This window comes from Lissotriton helveticus, chromosome 12, assembly GCF_964261635.1.
Source record: "Lissotriton helveticus chromosome 12, aLisHel1.1, whole genome shotgun sequence".
Taxonomy (NCBI): domain Eukaryota; kingdom Metazoa; phylum Chordata; class Amphibia; order Caudata; family Salamandridae; genus Lissotriton; species Lissotriton helveticus.
This window is the reverse complement of record NC_136073.1, coordinates 289,744,375-289,764,459: the sequence shown is the minus strand read 5'-3', so window position 1 is coordinate 289,764,459 and position 20,085 is coordinate 289,744,375. Positions and strand designations below refer to the sequence as shown.

Here is a 20,085-nt window from a genome sequence, read left to right as displayed (position 1 = left end):
AGAGGGAATATGGGCCTACTCTGTTTTAAATCTGCACACTCTCCTGACTTCTCCCACACGTGAAAATGTTTCTGTTTTAACCAAAACTGTCAGGATGCCCGCAGTGTCCGGGAAATGTGGGACGTCAGGTCTACCCGTACCAGGGTTTGAAGAGCAACTGCACCTTTCACTTCTTCTTCTTCTTCTTTTTTTTTTTTTTTTTTTTTTTTTTTTATTAAATGTCTTTTTTTTTTCTTTTCAAACTTTTTAATTTGAATTTGTATTGAAAATGGTTGAAAAGAATCATTGCACAATTGACCGGTGCAGACATGTTGGCTTCGCTAGTGCCTGTGGTGAGTATTTTGGCCCTGTTCCTCAGTCTATGCAGTGCAGAGGAATTTTAACTAAAACCTTACATTCACCATGATCCTTTGGTGCACTTTGAAGTTTGACTTTATCAAGGGACTTTTCATAATTTCATGCACATTCTAACCGCCTGCTTATATAATATTCACAACTCGTCTGTTAGTGTCTTTGCAGCCTGGTATAAATGATTATGAAAGAAGTAATTGTGCCATTGCTTGGTCTTTTGTTATCACATCTCAGACCAGTGGTATTGGAAACGGTGGTTGAATTAGTTATGTTTTATTTTTGTGTATATACTCCTTTTGATTTTGTAAGTTTTCAATTTTTTTTCTTCATTTATCTGTTTTGTTGGTAAACACATTTTCTCAAATGATATTCATTTATGTGTTGGATATTCTTAATTGACAGCCATTAATTCTTTTGACAATCTGTTTCCAACATTGGTAGCTTAGAGTTAGAAATGAGTGCACACACCAAAGTGATCACAGCCACTCTTCATCTTCTCCAGTTGGTAAGATTGCTTTTAATTGGGTGTGACTTTTTAAAATGTTCATTTGGTACATGAGCAAGTTATCCTATGAGGTGCCCACAACCACAGATCTGTAAGGCGAATATCACCTAAAATGTATGCTGCCTTTTGGGGATCAGTGCTAGAGGGAGAGGATGTACGCATTGATCTTGGTCGCTTTGCCTTCAGGTTTCAACTTTGGAGTGCTGTGAAATTTAAACTAGTTGACCTGTTCGTCTTTAGCCCCTAGCCCCTTCCCCCTCTTACATGCTGGGAAGTGTGATTTTAACTTGACCAGGTAAAAACAAACTTGTGTACTCACAATGTTTATTAGTTATGCTCATGCAGCCTGAATCTCTGCACATTTGAAACTTGTATCTTCTGCTGAACCTTGGCTCGAGTTTGTCACGGGATCCTTTATATTTGTCTGAAAACTGAGTTGATTTGTATTTATCAATCACACAAAAGGTGATGGGAGAAATGCTTGCTGTTCTCCTCTGAGGCTCTTCTGCCCTGTGGCGAAGCAAGGGTACTAGAAACACTAAAGTATGCAAGAATAATGGGCCCCTTACACCTCAATAAGTTGAACCCTGTTACCGCTGCACCAATGATTTACTATGCTCCTGTCATTTCTTTGCTTTTTCCAGTTAACGTTATTCCTAATTTATTAAGAATGTTAATAATTATTTTCTTATCTGTTTTACTGTTTGTGATCTTACTAGATATTAAAGTTGTGTACTTTTTTCCTCCCTCCCCCTTTTATAGGACTATATTAAAGGACTTTGCGAACCTGAAGTTGAGCAAAAATTAACCTATCCAAAGGATATGCACTGTATATTTGCTGGTGCTAGAAATGTCTTTCTCAACAGCCTTATTCATGATACATGTGCTGATGTGTCAGTGTATGAACTTGGGATTCTTGGCATAAATGGAAGTGAGGAAGCAGTTGTTCTTGCTCAGAGTCGCATACAACAATTTGTTCAACTTTTTGAGACCAATCTGAGTTTGCCAAACATTAGGGAATCTGCGGTCAAGAAACAGTTTAAATGCTTTGTTGAAACGCACGCTGACAAATATACAATGGATCTGTTGCTTTTGCCTAGCTCCTTAAAGGAAGAACTTCTAAATCTTACAAGATGCACAATGGTTTTGGAACCTGAAGAGCATTGTGATTTGCCAGATTTTGAAATAATACATCACAATGGTCACCAAACTCCCAGCATGAAAAACGAAGACCAACCCTGTTTGGATGAAGTGCGAAGTAAAGCAAGTACCCCAGTGTCTGAGCTCACAAAACAAATGGACACAGTCCTTTCTGAATCAGCAAAAAAAAATGTTTCTTCTCTCAATGGCATGCTTCCGATTCAGGAGTCTTGTGTCTCCAAAGAGAGGCAGTCTTGTAAAAGACGCTGTTCTGACGTTGAAGAGAGGTGTACCAAAAAGCAATTTTCTCTTGACAATCCAAGAGAATCTTTTGGCACGGTGACTGTGGTGGACGTTGATGACCTGCTTTCTGACAGCTGCAGTGACTTAGATGATTCAGTGATCTTTGTAAAGGACTATGATGTCAGTGAGGAAGCAGAATACAAAATTCTTGTGAACTTTTTCCAAACGATGGGTTACGACAAAGAAATCGTAGAAATAGTAATTGGTGAGTTAGGACAATCTGAGGAACCACTCAAACTCCTGGATGAAATTGAAAAGGAGCACAAAAGGGTACATGAAGAGCAAGCAAGATCTTCTTGCAACCCTGGCTCCTCGAATGTTTTGAGGGACATTAGTGCAAATAAAATGAATGTTTCAAAGACACTTGAGGAACTTTCCACTCTGAATTGTGAAAAAAGCAAGAAAAGCCAGCCAAATTACCCAACAGAGAAAACACAAAAATCTGTTAATCAAGTAACTGATTGCCAGGCAGTGAAACCTAAAATTTCAAAGAGAACTTTCAGAACAGCAGCCAACTTTTCTTTTAATACCACATCAACTAAAATCAACCCTTTGAGCCAGGTGAAAAGTGATGACCTTGATGGAAGTTCAGGTCCTAACTTCTTTTCACGTGAATTGGTAAAAAAAGACCTGCTTAAAGATACGGAATTTATAGCAAGAGGTACTTCAAACCTTCCCCTGCAAAACACTGTTCTGGCCAAAGATACAAATTTGAAGAACCAGTCTCCAGTGCTGGCTGATCAAAATAGTGGATTTATTTCCTCTACCCAACCAAGTTATAATTTGAAAGCCCCGCAAACTGAATGTCCCCCAAGAATTACTCCTAAACAACCAGTTGAATGTCAGAAATCTAATGTTGGACCTGGTAATCATACTCTAGAGACAAAAATGTTTGGCTCTTCAGATGTTGCAAGTCAAAGGTTTAGCCTGGCAGCACCTGTTGAAAATATTGAAAGACAAAATCCAATTGGTCCCGCAGGCCCTGGGAGTCCAAGATGTCTGGAAGCTGCACCTGTTGCCAATATTATGAAGGCAAATAATCCTGATCTTTTGGGAAGATATAGGTTTTTTCCCCCAGAGCCAAATGTGAATGCTCAGCAGTCTTTCCTTGGAAGACAGCAAGTATTTGTTCCTGCACATACTGTTAATGTTGAAGGACCAAAGCACACTGATCCTTCCGTCACTGGGAGTCAAAGATTCTTTAATACAATAAATGTTCCTTATAAATTGGAGTTACAAAATGAACCTGGTAAAGCAGATCTGAAACACATCATTATAGATGGAAGCAATATTGCAATGAGGTAAGCTTTTTCCCCAATTCATTATACATTAGCTTTCTGTTTGTTGATTTTACAGCACATGCTGTCAACTTTTGTGTACAAAAATATTTTGGTGTGGTAGAACTCGGACAAAGCAGCACGGACCTTACCACGTGTGCCCTTAGTAAGGCATGCACTGCATTTTGGTAGATATAGTGTGCGTTCCCCCCCCCCCTCATTTAATTTACACTCTTCATTTATGCGATATATATGAATGATCTGTTTGCATTGGGTAATCTGGTTTCATTTGAACAATGAGTACAGTTTTATTTTTACTATGTCAATTTCCTGACACCATGATGTTTCCCTTGCATTATCATTCATCAACATCGTAGCCGAGCATTGCGACTGCTGTAGCACCGTGATATACTCAGAAGGTTGCTCATGTGCTGGAACAGGTACTTCAATATTTACCATTTGAACTGTCATGCAGCCAGCTAGATCGTTATAAAAGCAAAACATTATGAGAGGAGATTGCCTTTGTGAAAATGTAACTATCCTAGCTATTGAAATGAAAGGCTATTATTACCTCACTGAAAGTAGATCAGTAGTTTACGTCAAAATGAAGGTTGAAAAGGAAAATAAAATATGCATGACATAGGGCATTGATAAAGGCCCACAACTATGCTAAATCATTATCTGCTTTGATTGCTACCACAATCTGTATTGATGTCTTATTTTTCCATCTCCAAATAATCTCACAAAGGAGCAGCAGAAAGATTGCATGAATGGGCTGGTGAGGGAGTTCCTCCACCTCTGGATTACTTGAATGTATCTATTTTTTTACCATTAACCCCACTTTCTCTTCTCTCCTCACACTTTACCTATACCTCTATGACCTCTCCTGTCACTTTACCCCAGTTTCAAGATGTTTCTTCCGGTAATGGAGTAGTGCATCTGTGTTCTGTCATCATTATTATGCCTGCCAGTTTTTCATTCCAGAAAATATTTTCCCTGTAGCTAACAGTTGGTCATTCTACTTTTTAGGCAGCAGAATCGTTATTGAGTGTGTGTGAAATTCACATAATTTGTTTTCACAAAATTGTGGGGAAATTGCAAGTACTGACCCTAAACAACAATCCATCAGTTAACGCTACATTTTAGCGTGAAAGGCTTCCACCCAAGGACCGTTTTCACTGCGAAAATGTCGCAAAAAGCACATGTGGTGCGAGCAACAGCTTCTATCCTTTTGGCCCTTTATTATTTCCTTGCACGTGTTGAAGAACAGTACAGCAAATGGCGACTAACTACACAACATTGCTTAATTGTGTAATTTCAGGGATTTTGCATAAGAAGCGTAATACAAAATTCCTGAAATTATGTAATATTACGCCAGTGTTATTTAAATTTCATCTCAGTCTAATCATTATTACCTTTTCCTCACATGATCAACACATATATGTAGCAGGCCCCTTAAAACGACATCTCCCAATGCCCTGAGGCTTCAGGCCAGTACTTCATCTAATGACAAGTCGTTTTTTGCATCCTCTGTTAGGACCAGTACTTTTCCAGCTGCAGTTTTTGTGTACTAAAACTCATCAGTTACACTTAGGCAGTTCAGTACAGGGACCTGGGTATTCACAAGAGGCATAGTGTCTTCTTTATTTTTTTTTAATCCTCATTCGCTTCTAGGTTCAGCATGCTCACATATGTGCAACTACTCCAGAACGAGTCATTCATACGGGATAGAGGGCTACTGTACCAAAACTACACATTTCAATTCATCCACCACTGGTTTCACAGTAATACACCTCCATGTGTGGGGCCGCAAATCCCCTCCCTCCCAACCCACCTAAGATACGGGAGATGAAATGTGTGCCACCCTATCCGTGGCTGTCGCACACCCATGCCAGCTTGCTGATAAGGAAACGTAGTTGTGCAAAAAATACATTCTTTAAAGGAATGGGAATATTTTGAAACCGATAAAGCAGCTTAGGCAAGACAATAATTTTTATCAGAGCCACTCTACTCTTCAGGGAAGGTGGAATGGTGATCCATTGGTCGACTTGGGACTGCAGGGTTTCCATATAGCATCCATAATTTCCCCGGATCGCAGTTGGGATATCTATATTGTAGAACATACCCAGATATCTAATGTGCGTAGTCTGCCAAAGCAACAGGTATAGTATGTCCGTTCTATTTGCTTTTGTAAGAGGAACCATGTTAGATTTAGCCCAGTTAATCCGAAGGCCATACCAGTGGCAACATTCCACTATTTCCTGAATAATAGGAGTCAAATTAATGCAGAATTTTTAACCACCACCATAACATCAGCATACATGGATAATAGTGTGTAACCGAAGCACTCGGCGTCCCGTTACTCTACTCCCACCCCCTGTCGACAATGGGCTTCGCAGCTAAAGCAAAAAGAAAGCAATAGGGGAAATCCCTGCCGCTTACCTCCACCAATCATAAACCGCTAAGATAGCACCTCATTTAGGCGCTACCTAGCAGAGGAAGCGGTATACAGAATCTGAACCTATTTTTCAAATGCCTCGCCCAGTCTGGATAGTACAGTGAGGAGAAAATGACATTAACTGTATTTTTTTTTTGTCTTGCCTATGCTCTTTGTGATAGAACCCTTCCTGTCCTTGTAATGAGCATCAAGGTGGACAGGCACAATTCCGAGGTCGATTGGAAATTGAATTTGAAGAGTCTTGACAGGAGCTTTCTAGTATGGTTCTGGCTGGTAATACAGGCTTGACCACACACATCGGGTAACCTTGATTAGGGCCCTGATCCTGGTTGACTCCAAGGGACAAATTTGTAGCCTGTGTACCTAGAGGCTTTAGTTGCTTGAAATAGGCCAGATTGTATTCAATGGCTGCCAGATGATGAAAAATGTGGGAAAGTTCGGATAAAAATATGTTCTTAATTTTGACAGTCCTCTAGCAGGTGTCCTACTCGTGGAGGTCTGGATACAAGCGTCTCTTCTGAATCCTTCGCAGGTGATGGGGATGGTTGCGTGGTTACAAGACACATAATGGGGAGGTTAGTTTGAGTAGAAACCTCCATAGATTTGTCTAGGCCGTTTAGTGGTCGCAGTTAGCTGGGGGCTGTCTACAGAGGAAACCGATTTACTGGTGGTACTTGCACACTACTGCCGGAAGGAAATTGAAACCCAATCCAGGCTAAGTAATTCAACGTTCAGCGTTCTGAAAGTCTCTCTCGCGGCACTGCAAGTCAAGGAGGCCTGGCTCACCCTCCCCACTTACTCCAGTTTCAAAATCGTAGTGAATAACGCAATTAAAAGGACCTCCCTATTAACGGACAAAACAACTGTCTCAAAAAAAAACACGCTTGGACCGTGATTCAAGGCTATCAGCGGCTGAAACCCCAACCATACTTACTTGATCATTTCTCCCAGGAGAGAAAACAGTTCTTAACGTTATTGCGGCTGGGGTCATTTCCATCACAAGATATGATACCAAAATGGAAACACCTCTGGCAATCCAAGGAATGTCGCTTATGCGGAGGTCGGGAAGAGTCCCTTTTACACCTGCTATGCATATGCCCCTCCCTAGCAGCCACCCGAAGAACGGTCCTTCGGGAAGCCTTAAGGAAGGAAGAAATACGGACATGTAGAGCAGCCGTCATCCAATGCCTTGGAGGGTCATCAATCCAACTGTCCTGTAGGGCAATAACATTCCTCAAAATGGCAGCAAGAGAGCTGGATAAAAGGGAAACCATTCACTAATTTAAACATTTCAGCATAGCCTTAATGTTTTAAATTCCTCTGTTTTAAAATTTAAAATGTATTTTTATTTAAGGTGGTTTCCCACCCTTTTATGATTTTTTTTTATTGAAATCAAATAAAAGTATTCATGACTGACTGACTGACCACTGTTGCTTGAGAAAAGTCAGCTGGTGAAAGTCCCATCGGAGACAAGGGGTCCTTATTGCCATCCAATGCTACACCACAACCATGGGACAGACCCCGCTCCACTAGCTCAATTTCAGGGGATATAACCTCTGCGGCCCTCTGTTCTATCAAATAAATTCAAGTGGATTTGAGTGGAGGGGTCAAGGTAGAAGGTTCTCCTTGCACTTTTCTCTCACCCATCACAGTGTGCAGCGTTGTAAGGGTGTGAGCAACAGGAGATAACCAACCAAAAGGAACAAATCATACCTCTAGAATCAAAGGCAAAAGGGGGAATGGCCCAGCCTCTTCTGGGTGCACCTTTGGGCCGGATGTAACTTCCGCCGCAGGGAAGCCAGCAGCGCTTAAAATGATCATTGGAGCGCAGCCTTGCCCCCTAGCAGTCACCCAGTGTTTGCTCCTCCGGGCTCATGGGAAATTTCCCCCCAATGGCACCACTGTGTGGGTTCAAGACCCCCACGAAAGTCCTCCTGTGCATATGGAAAGCTGGTATTGCTGAAAGAGCTTGTTAAAGGGCAGCTGCACCCCCTTCAGTTACAGTGTTCCCACCTCTGGGCTTGTGGGGAACTGAGAGATTAAGTCTTCCCCCCCCCCCCCCGCCCATGACTCCACTCTCTAGGCTCAACACCACCACAAAAGTCCACCGGCACATCTCCTTGTCTTACAAACATAGCTTCTGTATATAATGAGAGCAAATTGTACCTCACTTCAACTTACTTACTTGGTTAAGAGGTGCAACTTCTTTATACAATCCTCTATAGTTAGGATACACTTGATCGTCGTATCCCTGTTAATGTGTCATTGAGATCTGAAAAATTAAACTAAATATATTCCTTAATCTTGGCAGCAGAAAGTATAAAATATATCAGATTCGAGTGTTTTGTGACCTCCTCACTCCTACCTCACTTTTTTAAATTGAGGCTCTATTCGAACAAACGAGGGGTTGGCTCTTTGTGTTTTCTGCTTTATATTAATTAAAGCCACCTGGAGTCGGATTGGTTAGCCACTCCATAGTTCAATGGAATCCACAAGGGGCAAATAATCTATACTGGACTTTAGTGTTGTGTGCTTCCAATACAGTTTGTCAATGTTCCATCAAGCTGCACTCTTGCTTCTTAATAACTCAAGCTACTCGGACCCAGGTTAGTTGGCAACTCCGGAGTCCAAAATTATCTCCAAGGGGCAAGCATCCCTTGCATTTTCAGTCATGCCTGCTCCCCTTCCAGCATGTCCGAGCACCGTCAGGCCTCTCAAAAGCTGCTCACCTCACTTGAAACAGCACAGTCTTTCTATCTGGCAAGCCACCATTGGATCGTGCAGCGTTTATTATTATTTTTTTTTTACCTAATGTTATCCCCATTTGCGCTGTGCGCTTTTGCATCCACAATGACAGTCACGGACAGCTAATGTCAGGCTTACTACCTTCAGATGTATATCAGTGCTTCTCAATACCTTTCCCCTGCTCATACTTATAAATCCACTATAATCCACTATAATCTACACTGGGCACGCAGCTAGTTTTAATCTTTATCATGTGTGCTCCCCTTCCAGCATGTGTATATGCCAACAAGCTTCTCCATTGTTCCTAACTTTATTGGATACAGCATTGTCTTCCAGTCTGGGAAGCCGCCAATTGTTCTTGTAGTAGGGTTTTTATACTTGGTATTTTGTTACACTGAGTAAATGTATCATTATGTAGCCAGAGTCAGCCAAGGGCAGCAACCTTTTTAATGTCCGCCTAACTCCCTGTACCAGTATGTCAAGGCGACACAGTAATCTTTCCCTCATTTATGCCTACATTTTAAAGCCTCCATATTAAGGCCAGGCTGTAATACGTGTCAGTAATCGCCATGCGATCATATTCAACCCTAATTGCACCTAAAGCTCTATAGTCTTGGTCATCAGTATCAGCCATATTAATGTCACGTTTTCCCTCCCTCTTGCCATCTTGGAGCATCACAATAACCACTTCCTCTATTTCACCTTATGGGGACCACCATATTGCTGTCGGGTAGTGCCGTCATAACCTCAATATGCTAGCAAGCTTTTTATGTAACACACTGTCTGTACTAAAATGTGCTTGTTTTAAGTCTCTCACGTTGGCCATGTTAGGATCAGGCTAGTTCTCACTGAGAAATTCTTACAGCCATAATAATGTTAGGCTTACTAATTACGGGAACGAATCGCGGACCGGAATTTACCTCTCACTTACGGTCAAAAACCCCATACAACATCACCTATTGTATACACATATCCATTGCTCGTGGACTTATTTTGCAATGATCTCAATGGCAGCCATGTTTATATGGGGTTCACCATCCAGGGGGAGAATATTTGGCCTTAAACTTCTCCTCCAATGTGAATTTTAAATACATCACATATGTGTCTAGCTCTTTCCTAAAATAATATTTTGACGACCATGACAGTCACATGATAATGAAGACTATAAACACCTTGTTTTTGGTTCTAAATTGATTTTGCCAAGTCATGAGGCCGGTCTCACTCCGTTTTGTAAACCATTTCTGTTGGATATTGAAGCCTGATTTAATCTGTGTACGAATCGGGATTAAACTATATCCTCATCGAAATGGCATTATGGGTGCACCTCTACACCTTTACTATGTATATGGTCTTTATGTTCCAGTTATGGGTATTCTCAATATATTAAAAGTACTATTCTCTAATCACAGGCTATCTTATCTGACCAGCTGTTCAAACCATATTTATATGTACTAAATTTAGACCTAAAGAACTGTTGTCTTCTCTTCCTTTTGCTTTCAAGGTCTCCACTTCTCTCTTGCCATGTAATGCATTCTAAGATAAACCATTTGAGTTCATCTTCTTTGTGATTGCTCTCAATCCAATGTTCAACCAAAAGGGCATTTTTCCGCCTTATCCTGGTTTCTGGATTATGTTCATTTAGTCGCAACCTTACTTCTCTCTAACATTCACACACATAACCTTTTGCCACACAGATTTATTATTCAATAGACCATGTTTTTTGATCCTGCAATTGTCTTCCATCTACTATACTCGTTTGATGTGGATGTGTGTATCTCTCTTTTTTATACTTGTATACTAACCGGATGCGTATTGTCCTGTTTCTTCTGTATGCGAAGAGGGGTTTTTCTAAAGTGTCACACCCTGGTCCATATAACAATGACCAATTTCTATGAAGCAGATTCTTTATTTTAGTACTGATGTTTGTGAAATATGACGCATGTTATTCTTTTGTTCTCTACTTGACCTCTCACTTTTTCATCAAACAAGATCATCCTATTATAATACTTGGCTCTTTTATATTCCCTTCTAATTAGTCTTCTTGGATGGCCTCAATTTATCAGTTTATTCTGCAATATATTTGCAGTGATTAATGAATGTGTTTTTTACATTTATATGAGGTGTATATTTGTTTAATTATGTAATAGTTCTTTGAATTTTATTGAGGCAGACAGGGTTTTTAATACTGTTGTATATTGCCCAATGCCAGATATGTTGTTGATGTGCCTCAGAGGTGTAGAGAGATTAGCAAGAGGGGCGTGGCCAAGATGGCGGCGGAGTAGGATGTGCTTTATTAATTTTATTTGCGGGTTTGTATAGCGCTTGATTCGACTCCATAAGGAGTATCTCTGCGCTTTTTGTGGCCACAAATAACAGAAACAGCAGAACAGAAAGCTAAGTGGAAATCTAAAATGGGAACAAAAAAGTTTTAAGGAGTTTTCTAAAGCGTAATGGTTCTAAGCATTGTCTGAGAGCTTTTGGAAGACTGTTCCATAAATTTGGTCCAGCCACAGACAGTGCCTTGCCACCATGTCTGACCTTCTTAGTCTGGGGGACACACAGTAGACCTTGATCACTGGACCTTAGGGAACGTGTAGGAATGTAAGGGATAAATTTATTTTTTAAATATTCAGGTCCATAGTTATTAAGGCATTTGTAAATCAGGCAACAGGTCTTAAATTTGACTCTCTGCTTGATGGGCAGCCAGTGAAGGCTTGCCAACAGAGGTTTGGAGGGGGTTCTTGGTGGGGCATTTAGAACTAGCCGGGCTGCTGTATTCTGGACTACTTGGAGTTTGGCTACCACTCCTTCATTGGCGCCTAATAACAAGCCATTACAGTAATCCATACGGCTTATTACCAGAGTCTGGACCAATGTCTTTCTGGTAGCGTCGGGAAGCAGAGGAAAGACTTTCCGCAGAAGCCCGATTACGTGGAAGCATGAGCCCACCACGTAATTGCAATGCTGTTTTAGAGAAAGCTCCTGGTCTAATCTGACTCCGAGATTTTTAACAACTTGTTTTGGTTCTGGGACTGGGCCCAGGTCTTGTGGCCACCAGTCCGGAGTCCAAAGGAGCTTTACTTCTCCAAACAGCATGATCTCAGTCTTCCCAACGTTACATTGGAGGTAGTTGGAAGACATCCAATTTGCTACCGCCTTCATGCCTTGGGAGAACGAGTTTTTAGTCTCGGTGGTGAGATGTTTAAAGGGGAAGAGGAGCTGGGTGTCGTCGGCGTAAGACACCGGGATGAACCCATGAGTTCTCATGATGTTAGCCAGGGGTGTCACGTAGATGTTAAAGAGGGTAGGGCTCAAACAAGAGCCCTGTGGCACCCCTTTAGAGATCTCAACCTCCTCTGAACAGTATGTCCCCATGGACACACGTTGGGTCCGATTGGACAGGAAACTCTTAAACCAATCTAGAGCCTTGCCTTCCACACCAATACCGGACAGACGAGTTGTCATGATGTTATGTGACACGGTGTCAAACGCCGCAGACAGATCCAACAGCACCAGGACCACGGAAAAACCCCTGTCCTGGTACATATGAAGATCGTCTGCGACTGACATCAAGGTTGTCTCGGTACTGTGTTTAGGCCTGAATCCTGACTGAGAATAGACTTTCCTATCCCTCCGGCGCCGCCTGAACACAGTGTTGTTGATCGCACATTCTACTGCCCATCCTCGCTGGCCACGGGGGTCTGCTGTCCTTCCTGTCAATGCTGGCCCTGGAGGGGCCCCTATTTCTGTGCCCTGGTGCAGTTTTCTGCTTGGACTAATCGGCCCGGCCCTGACCTCGTGGAGGCCCGGCGGACCTAATTGTGCGAGGCTCCGAGGGCTGCCTTCTGCCCTGTGGTGTCTCGGCTGTTTTGGTGGGGCGGCTGGCGGCGAGAAAACAGCGGCAGTTAGCCTGGCTGAGTGGGGGGCCCTGGAGAGGTGAAGTGGCGCGGAGTGAGCGGTAACGGGCCCTGGCTGCCGCCGCCATCTTACTGCTCGGAGGCCCAGGGCTAGCTGATGGGAAAAGCGGAACTGCAATATTGTTTGACGCGGCCCCTGTTGGGGAGCGGTGACTGTTCGTCTTCCCTGGTGACAGCCTGAGAGCTCCTAAGAGGCTGCGCTGGGGGCCGTGAAGCGGGGGCCTGCAGATTACAAGGTGAGGAGAGGAGGAGTGGCTGGTCTGGTGCTGTGAACTTGGTCTGCTGTTCGGCGGACGGTGGGAGGCCCTGTGAGACTTGGGAGAGCGGGGCCTCGCTTCCTGCTTTGGGGCCCTGGTGCTGTGCTGGTACTTGTGCTGCCCTGTGGTCACCCTTTAACTGGGTTTGAGAGTGCCTGCCCCGGGTGCGAGTGCCCGGCCTGAGAGACTGGGACAGCGAGACCTGCAGGTCGGTGGCGGGGAAGAGCGCCCCTCGTGAGGTGAATGCGGCTGCCTTGTTGGAGCCTGAGTGCCTTGTGAGGGGTGTTAGGCCTACCGTCGGCCCGTGGGTCGGCGGGCGGTGCCTCTGCAGTAGGGTTTGAGCCCCATGTGGAAGGAGAGCTGCGGGCAGAGGCTGAAAGGGGCCGTGGCACCGAAATGGGATTTTGAGATTAGCCCCTGCTGGAGAGTGGTGGGGGTGGCGTGTGGTGTGCCTTGGCCACCTGCTCAGTCCGTATTTGGGCGGACAGCGGTAAAGCAGGGCCCTGCAGTGTGAGGTGGTGCTGGCTTGGGTAGGGGGGGGGCTTCGCTGTGGGGTGTGTGGAGTTCCCCCCTCTCCCTTGCATTCTGCCGTGGCTACTAACTAGACTCCTGGGTGCGCCCTTTCCTACTTGATGAGCTGTCGCCCCTGCTTTGGGAATCAGCGGAGCTGCTGAGGGGCTGGGTTGGGACTTACCCACGCCTTCTCCCGGACGGTTACGAGGACCGCGCGGTGCTGGGCCGCGAGGAGCTACTGACTAGGCTGGTGATCGCGCCTGTGTGGGGACTCTAGCTGCGCCCCGGGGGTTTACTGCTGCTTTGCGTGAGCTGTTCGCTGCTGAGCGCGGGCCCTTGCCTGAGGCAAGATGTCCTCTGCTATGAAACGGAAGGACAAACCCCTCAAGGATATGCTTCTGAAGGCATCTGGACGGGCTGCCTCTCAGCTGGATGATACATCCCTGCGATCTGAAGAGAACGAGCTCCCGGCGACCAAGGCCTTTATGCTAGAACTGTTCTCTGCTATTAAAGAGGACATCCTGGAGCTTCGCTCGCAACTCTCCTCAGACCTGTGCGAGGTGCGGCGCGATGTCGACGCGGTCGGGGAGCGGATTGCTACATTGGAGTAGCACGGACCTGGGACCACGGACGACCTTCATCAACTTCAACAAGACGTCCTTCGCCTCACGGAGCAAAACTTAGGTCTCCAGACGCACGCTGAGGACTTGGAGAAACGGTCCCGGAGAAACACCATTCGAATCCGGGCGGTTCCGTGGAAGGGGGAGGGTGATAGCCTGCGCGAGTATGTTGGTGCGCTTTTTCAGCAGATTGTAGGCGAAGAGGAGGATTGTGAAATACAGCTGGATCGTGTCCATCGAGTTGGCTTGCCGCGGTGTTGTGAAGGCCACCCCACCCAATCCCCCCCCCCCCTCCCCTCCCCTCTTGGACATATTGGTGTGTGTCCACGATTTCCAGATTAAAGAGAAGATTCTTCGAAAGGCTTGTGATCTCAACCCCTTACAATTCCGGGGTCATCAACTAGCGCTTTTCCAGGACTTGGCGGCCTCCACCCATGTCAAACGTTGGGACTTAAAACCCATCACTAACCATTTACGTGAGCAAGGCATCCCCTACTCGTGGGGCCACCCTTTTCGGCTTATTTTCAAACATAAGGGCAAGCTCATACAGGTTCGTTCGTTGGACGCTGCCTTTGATATCTTGGGATTGGAGCGACCCGCCTCTTCACCCGCGGGGCGTCTAACCTGTCAGACGTAGCAGGCGCTCCACCGAATGGCAACGCGTTGGGATCCCTCTCCACCTTTGAAGCCGGATGTGTCTGCTAGTCTACTGGAGAGGGAGGCTGCTGTTACCTCTGTGGCCCTGGTGACTGACAACTCTGGGGTCCCTTGAGATCCATACGGCTGGCATTAGTTGGGTCATTATCTGGCGCCGAAGGCAGGTTGTTCCCTGATGTGGATTGATTGTCTTTCTCAGTCCTTGTATGTTCCAGTGTCATGTATCGGGGAGAGAATTGTTCCATGATGGTGCCATGTTCCCCTCTAGTTGGGCCTGTAAGACAGACTGGTGTCACTCTGGGAGACTTCCGAGTCTCCTTGTTTGTGCTTTCTTGTGTTGGGGGTATGGGGTTTGGTTGTGGGTTTTGGGGCTGTTTTTGGGGCTCCACATCAGCTCTCCGATAGGCCATGCGAGGCCCCGGATAGCGGACAGTGTATCATTACCCACTTGGACCTGCTGGCATTGAGTACCGCATGAGCCATTCAGTTTCCTTTTGGTGTTATGGGTAGGGAGTTAAAGATAGTACACCTGAATGTTCGGGGCTTAACCAGCCCTGTCAAGCGCTCAGCCATTCTTTCCCTCTTGGAGAGTGCGGGGGGTGATGTGTACCTGCTACAGGAGACTCGTCTCCTCTCCAGGGATACTAAGCGGATAAAGGACAAGCGTTTCCCACTACAGCTATGGTCCTCCGGTCCGGTTAAGAAACATGGGGTGGCGATCCTCATTAGCACACGAGCGCATTGCAAAGTCCTGTCTCAGATGGCTGACATAGGGGTAGGTTTTTGGCTGTCCGCGTCCAGTGGGGGGAGACGCAGCTGACTATAGGGTCACTGTATGCCCTGAACGAACGACAAGAGCCCTCTTTAAGGGTGGCCCTTTCTCCGGTTTTAGTGTCTCCAGATTCAGCGATCTTAGTGGGTGGAAACGTGAACATTGTGATGGACCCGGAAATGGACATGTCTGAGCAGAGGTCTCACCAGTCTGGTACGATGATCCAGGGGGGGAGGCAGTGGCTTCTTGAGGGAGGGCTGCATGATGTGTGCCGCGTCCAGCACCCCCCTAGAGTGAGATTACACCTACTACTCTGCAGCGCTCAAGACGTACGCCTGCTTGGATCACTTCCTGGCCACATCCTCTCTCCTGCCTCATTTGACCGCAGCGGCTATTACTCCACGCTCGCTCCCAGATTATGCCCTCATCTCAGTACTTCTCACATCCCACCGGACGCGGCGGCCTGGCTAGCGCCTCCGGGCCTCCTTGCTGCACTCGGAGTTAGTAGTCACACAGGTTCGGAATACTATCACCCACTTTCTTGCATATAATGTCCAGGAAGATACATCCCTAGCATCAGTATGGGAGGCTTTGAAATTAGTGAAGTGGGGGGACTTTATAGCGCTAGCGGCAACTTATTCAAGAAAAGCGTGCTGAGGGGGAGGTGGGTGCTCTGGAGGCGATACATAAGAGGACAGGGGCCCGAGAGTTTGGAGGGAGTTGGAGACCAAGCGGCGCATGCTGAAGCATCTCGATTTAGATAGAGCTGCCCACGCCCTACTGCACGTGCGACACAAATTCTACCTTAGCGGGGACAAAGTGGGGAGGATGCTGGCGCATAGATTGTGGGCGCGAGCTCAGTTGACGGCCATACAGTCTGTTAGAGGTCCTCAGGCAGTGGAGCATACTACTGATGCTCTTATCGTGGAATCTTTTCGATAGTTTTATCAGAACCTGTACAGGGGGGAGGCGGTGGACTTAAGGGGTGTGGTGGATTTCTTGGCATCTTGTGCCATTACACCTCTTTTCCAGACATCGGCGGACGCTTTAGACTCCGCGATCCTCATAGAGGTCATATCTGCGATTGCTCGGTTGAAGGTGGCTAAGTCCCCGGAGCCTGATGCCGACTCTGCCATATTGTATGAAACCTGTGTGGAGCTGGCTCCTCTTTTAACTCTCCAATTCAACTACTTTCTCGATACAGGAAAGGTGACTCCCTCCATGTCAGAGGCAGCAATTGCAGTCATTCCTAAACCTGGGAAGGACCCTAAAGACTGTAGCTCGTACAGACCGATCTCTTTACTCAATGTTGATGCAAAGCTCTTTGCGAGTATTTTAGCGGCGAGGCTCAGGCCACTGATGGACGGAATCATTGATCCGGATCACGCTGGCTTTATTCCAACGCGGCGCGGGGTGGGGGGGGGGATAATACTAAACGGCTTCTCCACCTCATAGACCTTGTCCACCGATCTAGAATTCAGGCTTTCTTTCTTTCCATCGATGCCGAGAAGGCCTTTGAACGGGAGGACTGGGACTACCTGTTCAGAGTTCTGAAGGCCTTTGGGATGGGTGACATCTTTGTGCGTTGGGTTCGGTGCCTATATGCGGCCTCTAAGGCGGCGTGCGAGTGAATGGGTGTAAATCGGCTCTCCTCCCCATCACTAGAGGGATGCGGCAGGGGTGCTTTTTGCGCTCTATATGGAGCCTTTTGCGGCTCGGTCGAATGTGGCTATTGCGGGGATTAAGATTGGGGCTGATATTCACAAAATCAGTTTATATGCTGGTGATGTTATTCTGTCGCTGACTCAGCCTCACTCCTCCCTGCGCTACTTATCATCGGAGCTCCTCTGATTCGGAAAGGTTGCGGGGTTCAAAGTTAACCTCTCAAAATCGCAAATTCTCAATGTCTCTATACCCGATGAAGAGGTACGAGATTTGCAGCGGGACTTTGCTTTTCAATGGGTGCATTCTGATGTTCAATGCTTGGGAATCCGGTTGACCTCCTCCATCACTAACACGGTCTCCCTTAATTACAAACTATTGGATGATCCAACTACCAAAGCACTGTCGGACTGGTCCCGCCTCAACTTGTCCTGGTACGGGAGGATGGCGGCGGTGAAAATGATGGTGTTACTGCGTGTTCTGTATCTTTTCCAAATGCTTCCTCTGACCCCCCCCCCTCCCGCCAGGCACTCTTCGGAAACTTCAGGGGCTTCTTAAAAGCAATAGGCGGCCACAGCTTCCATTGTCCCTTGTCACCACTCCAAAGGCTGCGGGCGGGCTGGGTTTTCCCTTGCTGATGGCTTATTTTCAAGCGTCCTGTCTTCGGTACATCACGCAGTGGAATAGGCCCTTGTCCAGCAAGCACTGGAACTGTATGGATCAGATGGTAGCGGGCTGAAATATCTGGCGCGAGCTGTGGCTGCCGCGCAAACATAGGGCGTGGGGCCTTTACTCTTCCCAGGTGACCTCCCCGACTTTGAAGGCCTGGGATCACTTAGTGCAGCGTAGGGGTTGGACTACGTTTCCCTCCCCGATGACTCCCATTGTTGATAACCCTGATTTTCCACCGGGGAGTGCGTCTTCAGTCATCCACCGCTGGTGGGAGGAGGGCTGTAAAAGAGCGGGTTCCCTCTTCGATCTTGACAGCCTGATCACTTCCCCCAATTGTGTAAGGAATACGTCCGGCTTCCAGAGGCCGATGCTTTTCACTATTCGCAGTTAGCGCATTGGGTGACTCATCTATCTAACCTCGCTTCCATATCCCGCCTCTTGACTACTTTTGAGAAGTGGCTAGTCTGTAAGAAAGATAACCGTAAGTTTATATCTGACCTCTATGCGAGGATTCTCTTACACCCCAAGAAATAGCGTACAAAGGTGCAAGTGCGTTGGGAGACGGAGTTGGTGCGCTCTTTGACATACAAAGAATAGGAGCACATATTTTACCGCGTACACCATACTGCCTCTCACACTGCGGGTACCGAATCTGCCTATAAAGTGGCCGCTTACTGGTGCTATACTCCGGCGCACCTCAAGGCATGGGATGAGGCGAAGTCCGGTCTCTGCTGGCGGGAATGTGGCTTTTCGGGTACTTTGGTGCATCTATTGTGGAAGTGTGTGAAGTTTGTGCGGTATTGGAAAGCGGTTCTCTATGACCTAGATGATGCCTTCCAGATTACATTCCCAGGAGCACCTGATCACACGCTGTTGGGGCTCCCTCACCCGAAGTCCTTTCCGCTGCGCTCGCTGAGGGGGTAGACAGATTGCATTGGCTCTACTTGCGGCTCGGCAGGTTCTTTTGGTGCAGTGGGGTTCCTTAGTTACCCCCGATCCAAGGGATTTGCTCCAAAGGCTCTGGCATCTCTTTGGCTATGGAACCCCTCTCGTTGGGCCTTGATGGAAAGGGTTCTGAATATGCAAAGCTACGGGGTCCATTCCTGCACCTCCTTTCTAAAGATCTGAGAGAGGTCACGTGCCCGAAATACCTACAAATACTCCAGCTTATTCCTTTGGAACCTGTGGGGGCCACCTTGGGATGAGCTTGAGGGTCTTGGAGAGTGGACGGTGGAGCTAGAGACTGATGCGGAGCTGGGTGGGGTGGGTTAGGGGGGTGGGAGGGGAGTTGGGGTGTTTGTTTCTTTTGTTTGTTTTTTCTGATAACAGTGGTGTCTACTCAATTGACTTGGCTGTCTGTAATGGCTTTGAATTTCTTTCGCGGGGTCTCCCTATGGGTTGTGGATACGTATGCTGTGTAAAGACTAGAGATTATGCTCTGCCAGCGATTTGATGTAGGCAGCTGAGCTGTGTACTAAGATGCTTTACCACGCAATAAAAATGATGGATTCTAAAGAGATTAGCAAAGCATGAAAGGGAAATTATTTTTGTTATGTTGTAAAGTTGAGTAGTGTCTAAAATAGAGTGGAGTAAAGTGGCATTGAGTTTCGTAGAGCATCAGAGTGGGGTATGTTGGAGTGCAGTCATAGACGGGAGTGTTGTCGAGTGCCCTAGAGTGACGTGGTGTAGACATGGTGTAAAGTACAGTGGTGCGGAGAAGATTAGCTTAAAAGTGGTGTGAAGTGTATTGGCGTAGCATAGGGTGAAGCCGCACAGAGTGGAACCGCATAGAGTAGATCTGTATAGAGTAGATGGTTTTAGAGTAGAGTAGCGTGTAGTAAAATCAAAACTACTTAGCCCTGGTATTTGGCACCCTGACCTTTGTTAGCGCCTGTCACAGGCTACTGAATAAAAGTTTGAACACCAACCCTTATTTTTTTTACAAATTGAGCGCTGGTTAATTGGTGTGTGTATGTTATGTATGTGCGTGTGTGTGTGTGTGTGTGTGTGTGTTATATATATATATATATATATATATATATATATATATATATAATTATTTTTTTTTTTTTTATTTTTATTTTTTATTTTTTTTTAAATTCTTAACCAATAGTTTCGCCAGGAAGGGAAATGTGATTTTTTTCTCGTTTTTTTTTTTTAACTGGTAAACCGAAGGCATTACTGAATGAGTCTATCGCAAACAGTACCTGAAGTGTAGCCGGGGCATTTTACTACA

At 46.0% G+C, this 20,085-nt stretch overlaps 1 protein-coding gene across 5 annotated transcripts in view; it reads left to right on the top strand.

Annotated features, from left to right (window-relative positions):
* N4BP1 (NEDD4 binding protein 1) overlaps positions 1-20,085 on the top strand; it is a 178,208-nt gene that overhangs the window by 17,195 nt on the left and 140,928 nt on the right. For all 5 annotated transcript variants that reach the window (XM_078670540.1, XM_078670539.1, XM_078670542.1 and 2 more), the window contains exon 2: positions 1,619-3,600. In XM_078670540.1, the coding sequence (XP_078526666.1) occupies positions 1,679-3,600 (1,922 nt within the window). In that variant the 5' untranslated portion in view covers positions 1,619-1,678. The remainder of the gene's footprint in view (positions 1-1,618; positions 3,601-20,085) is intronic.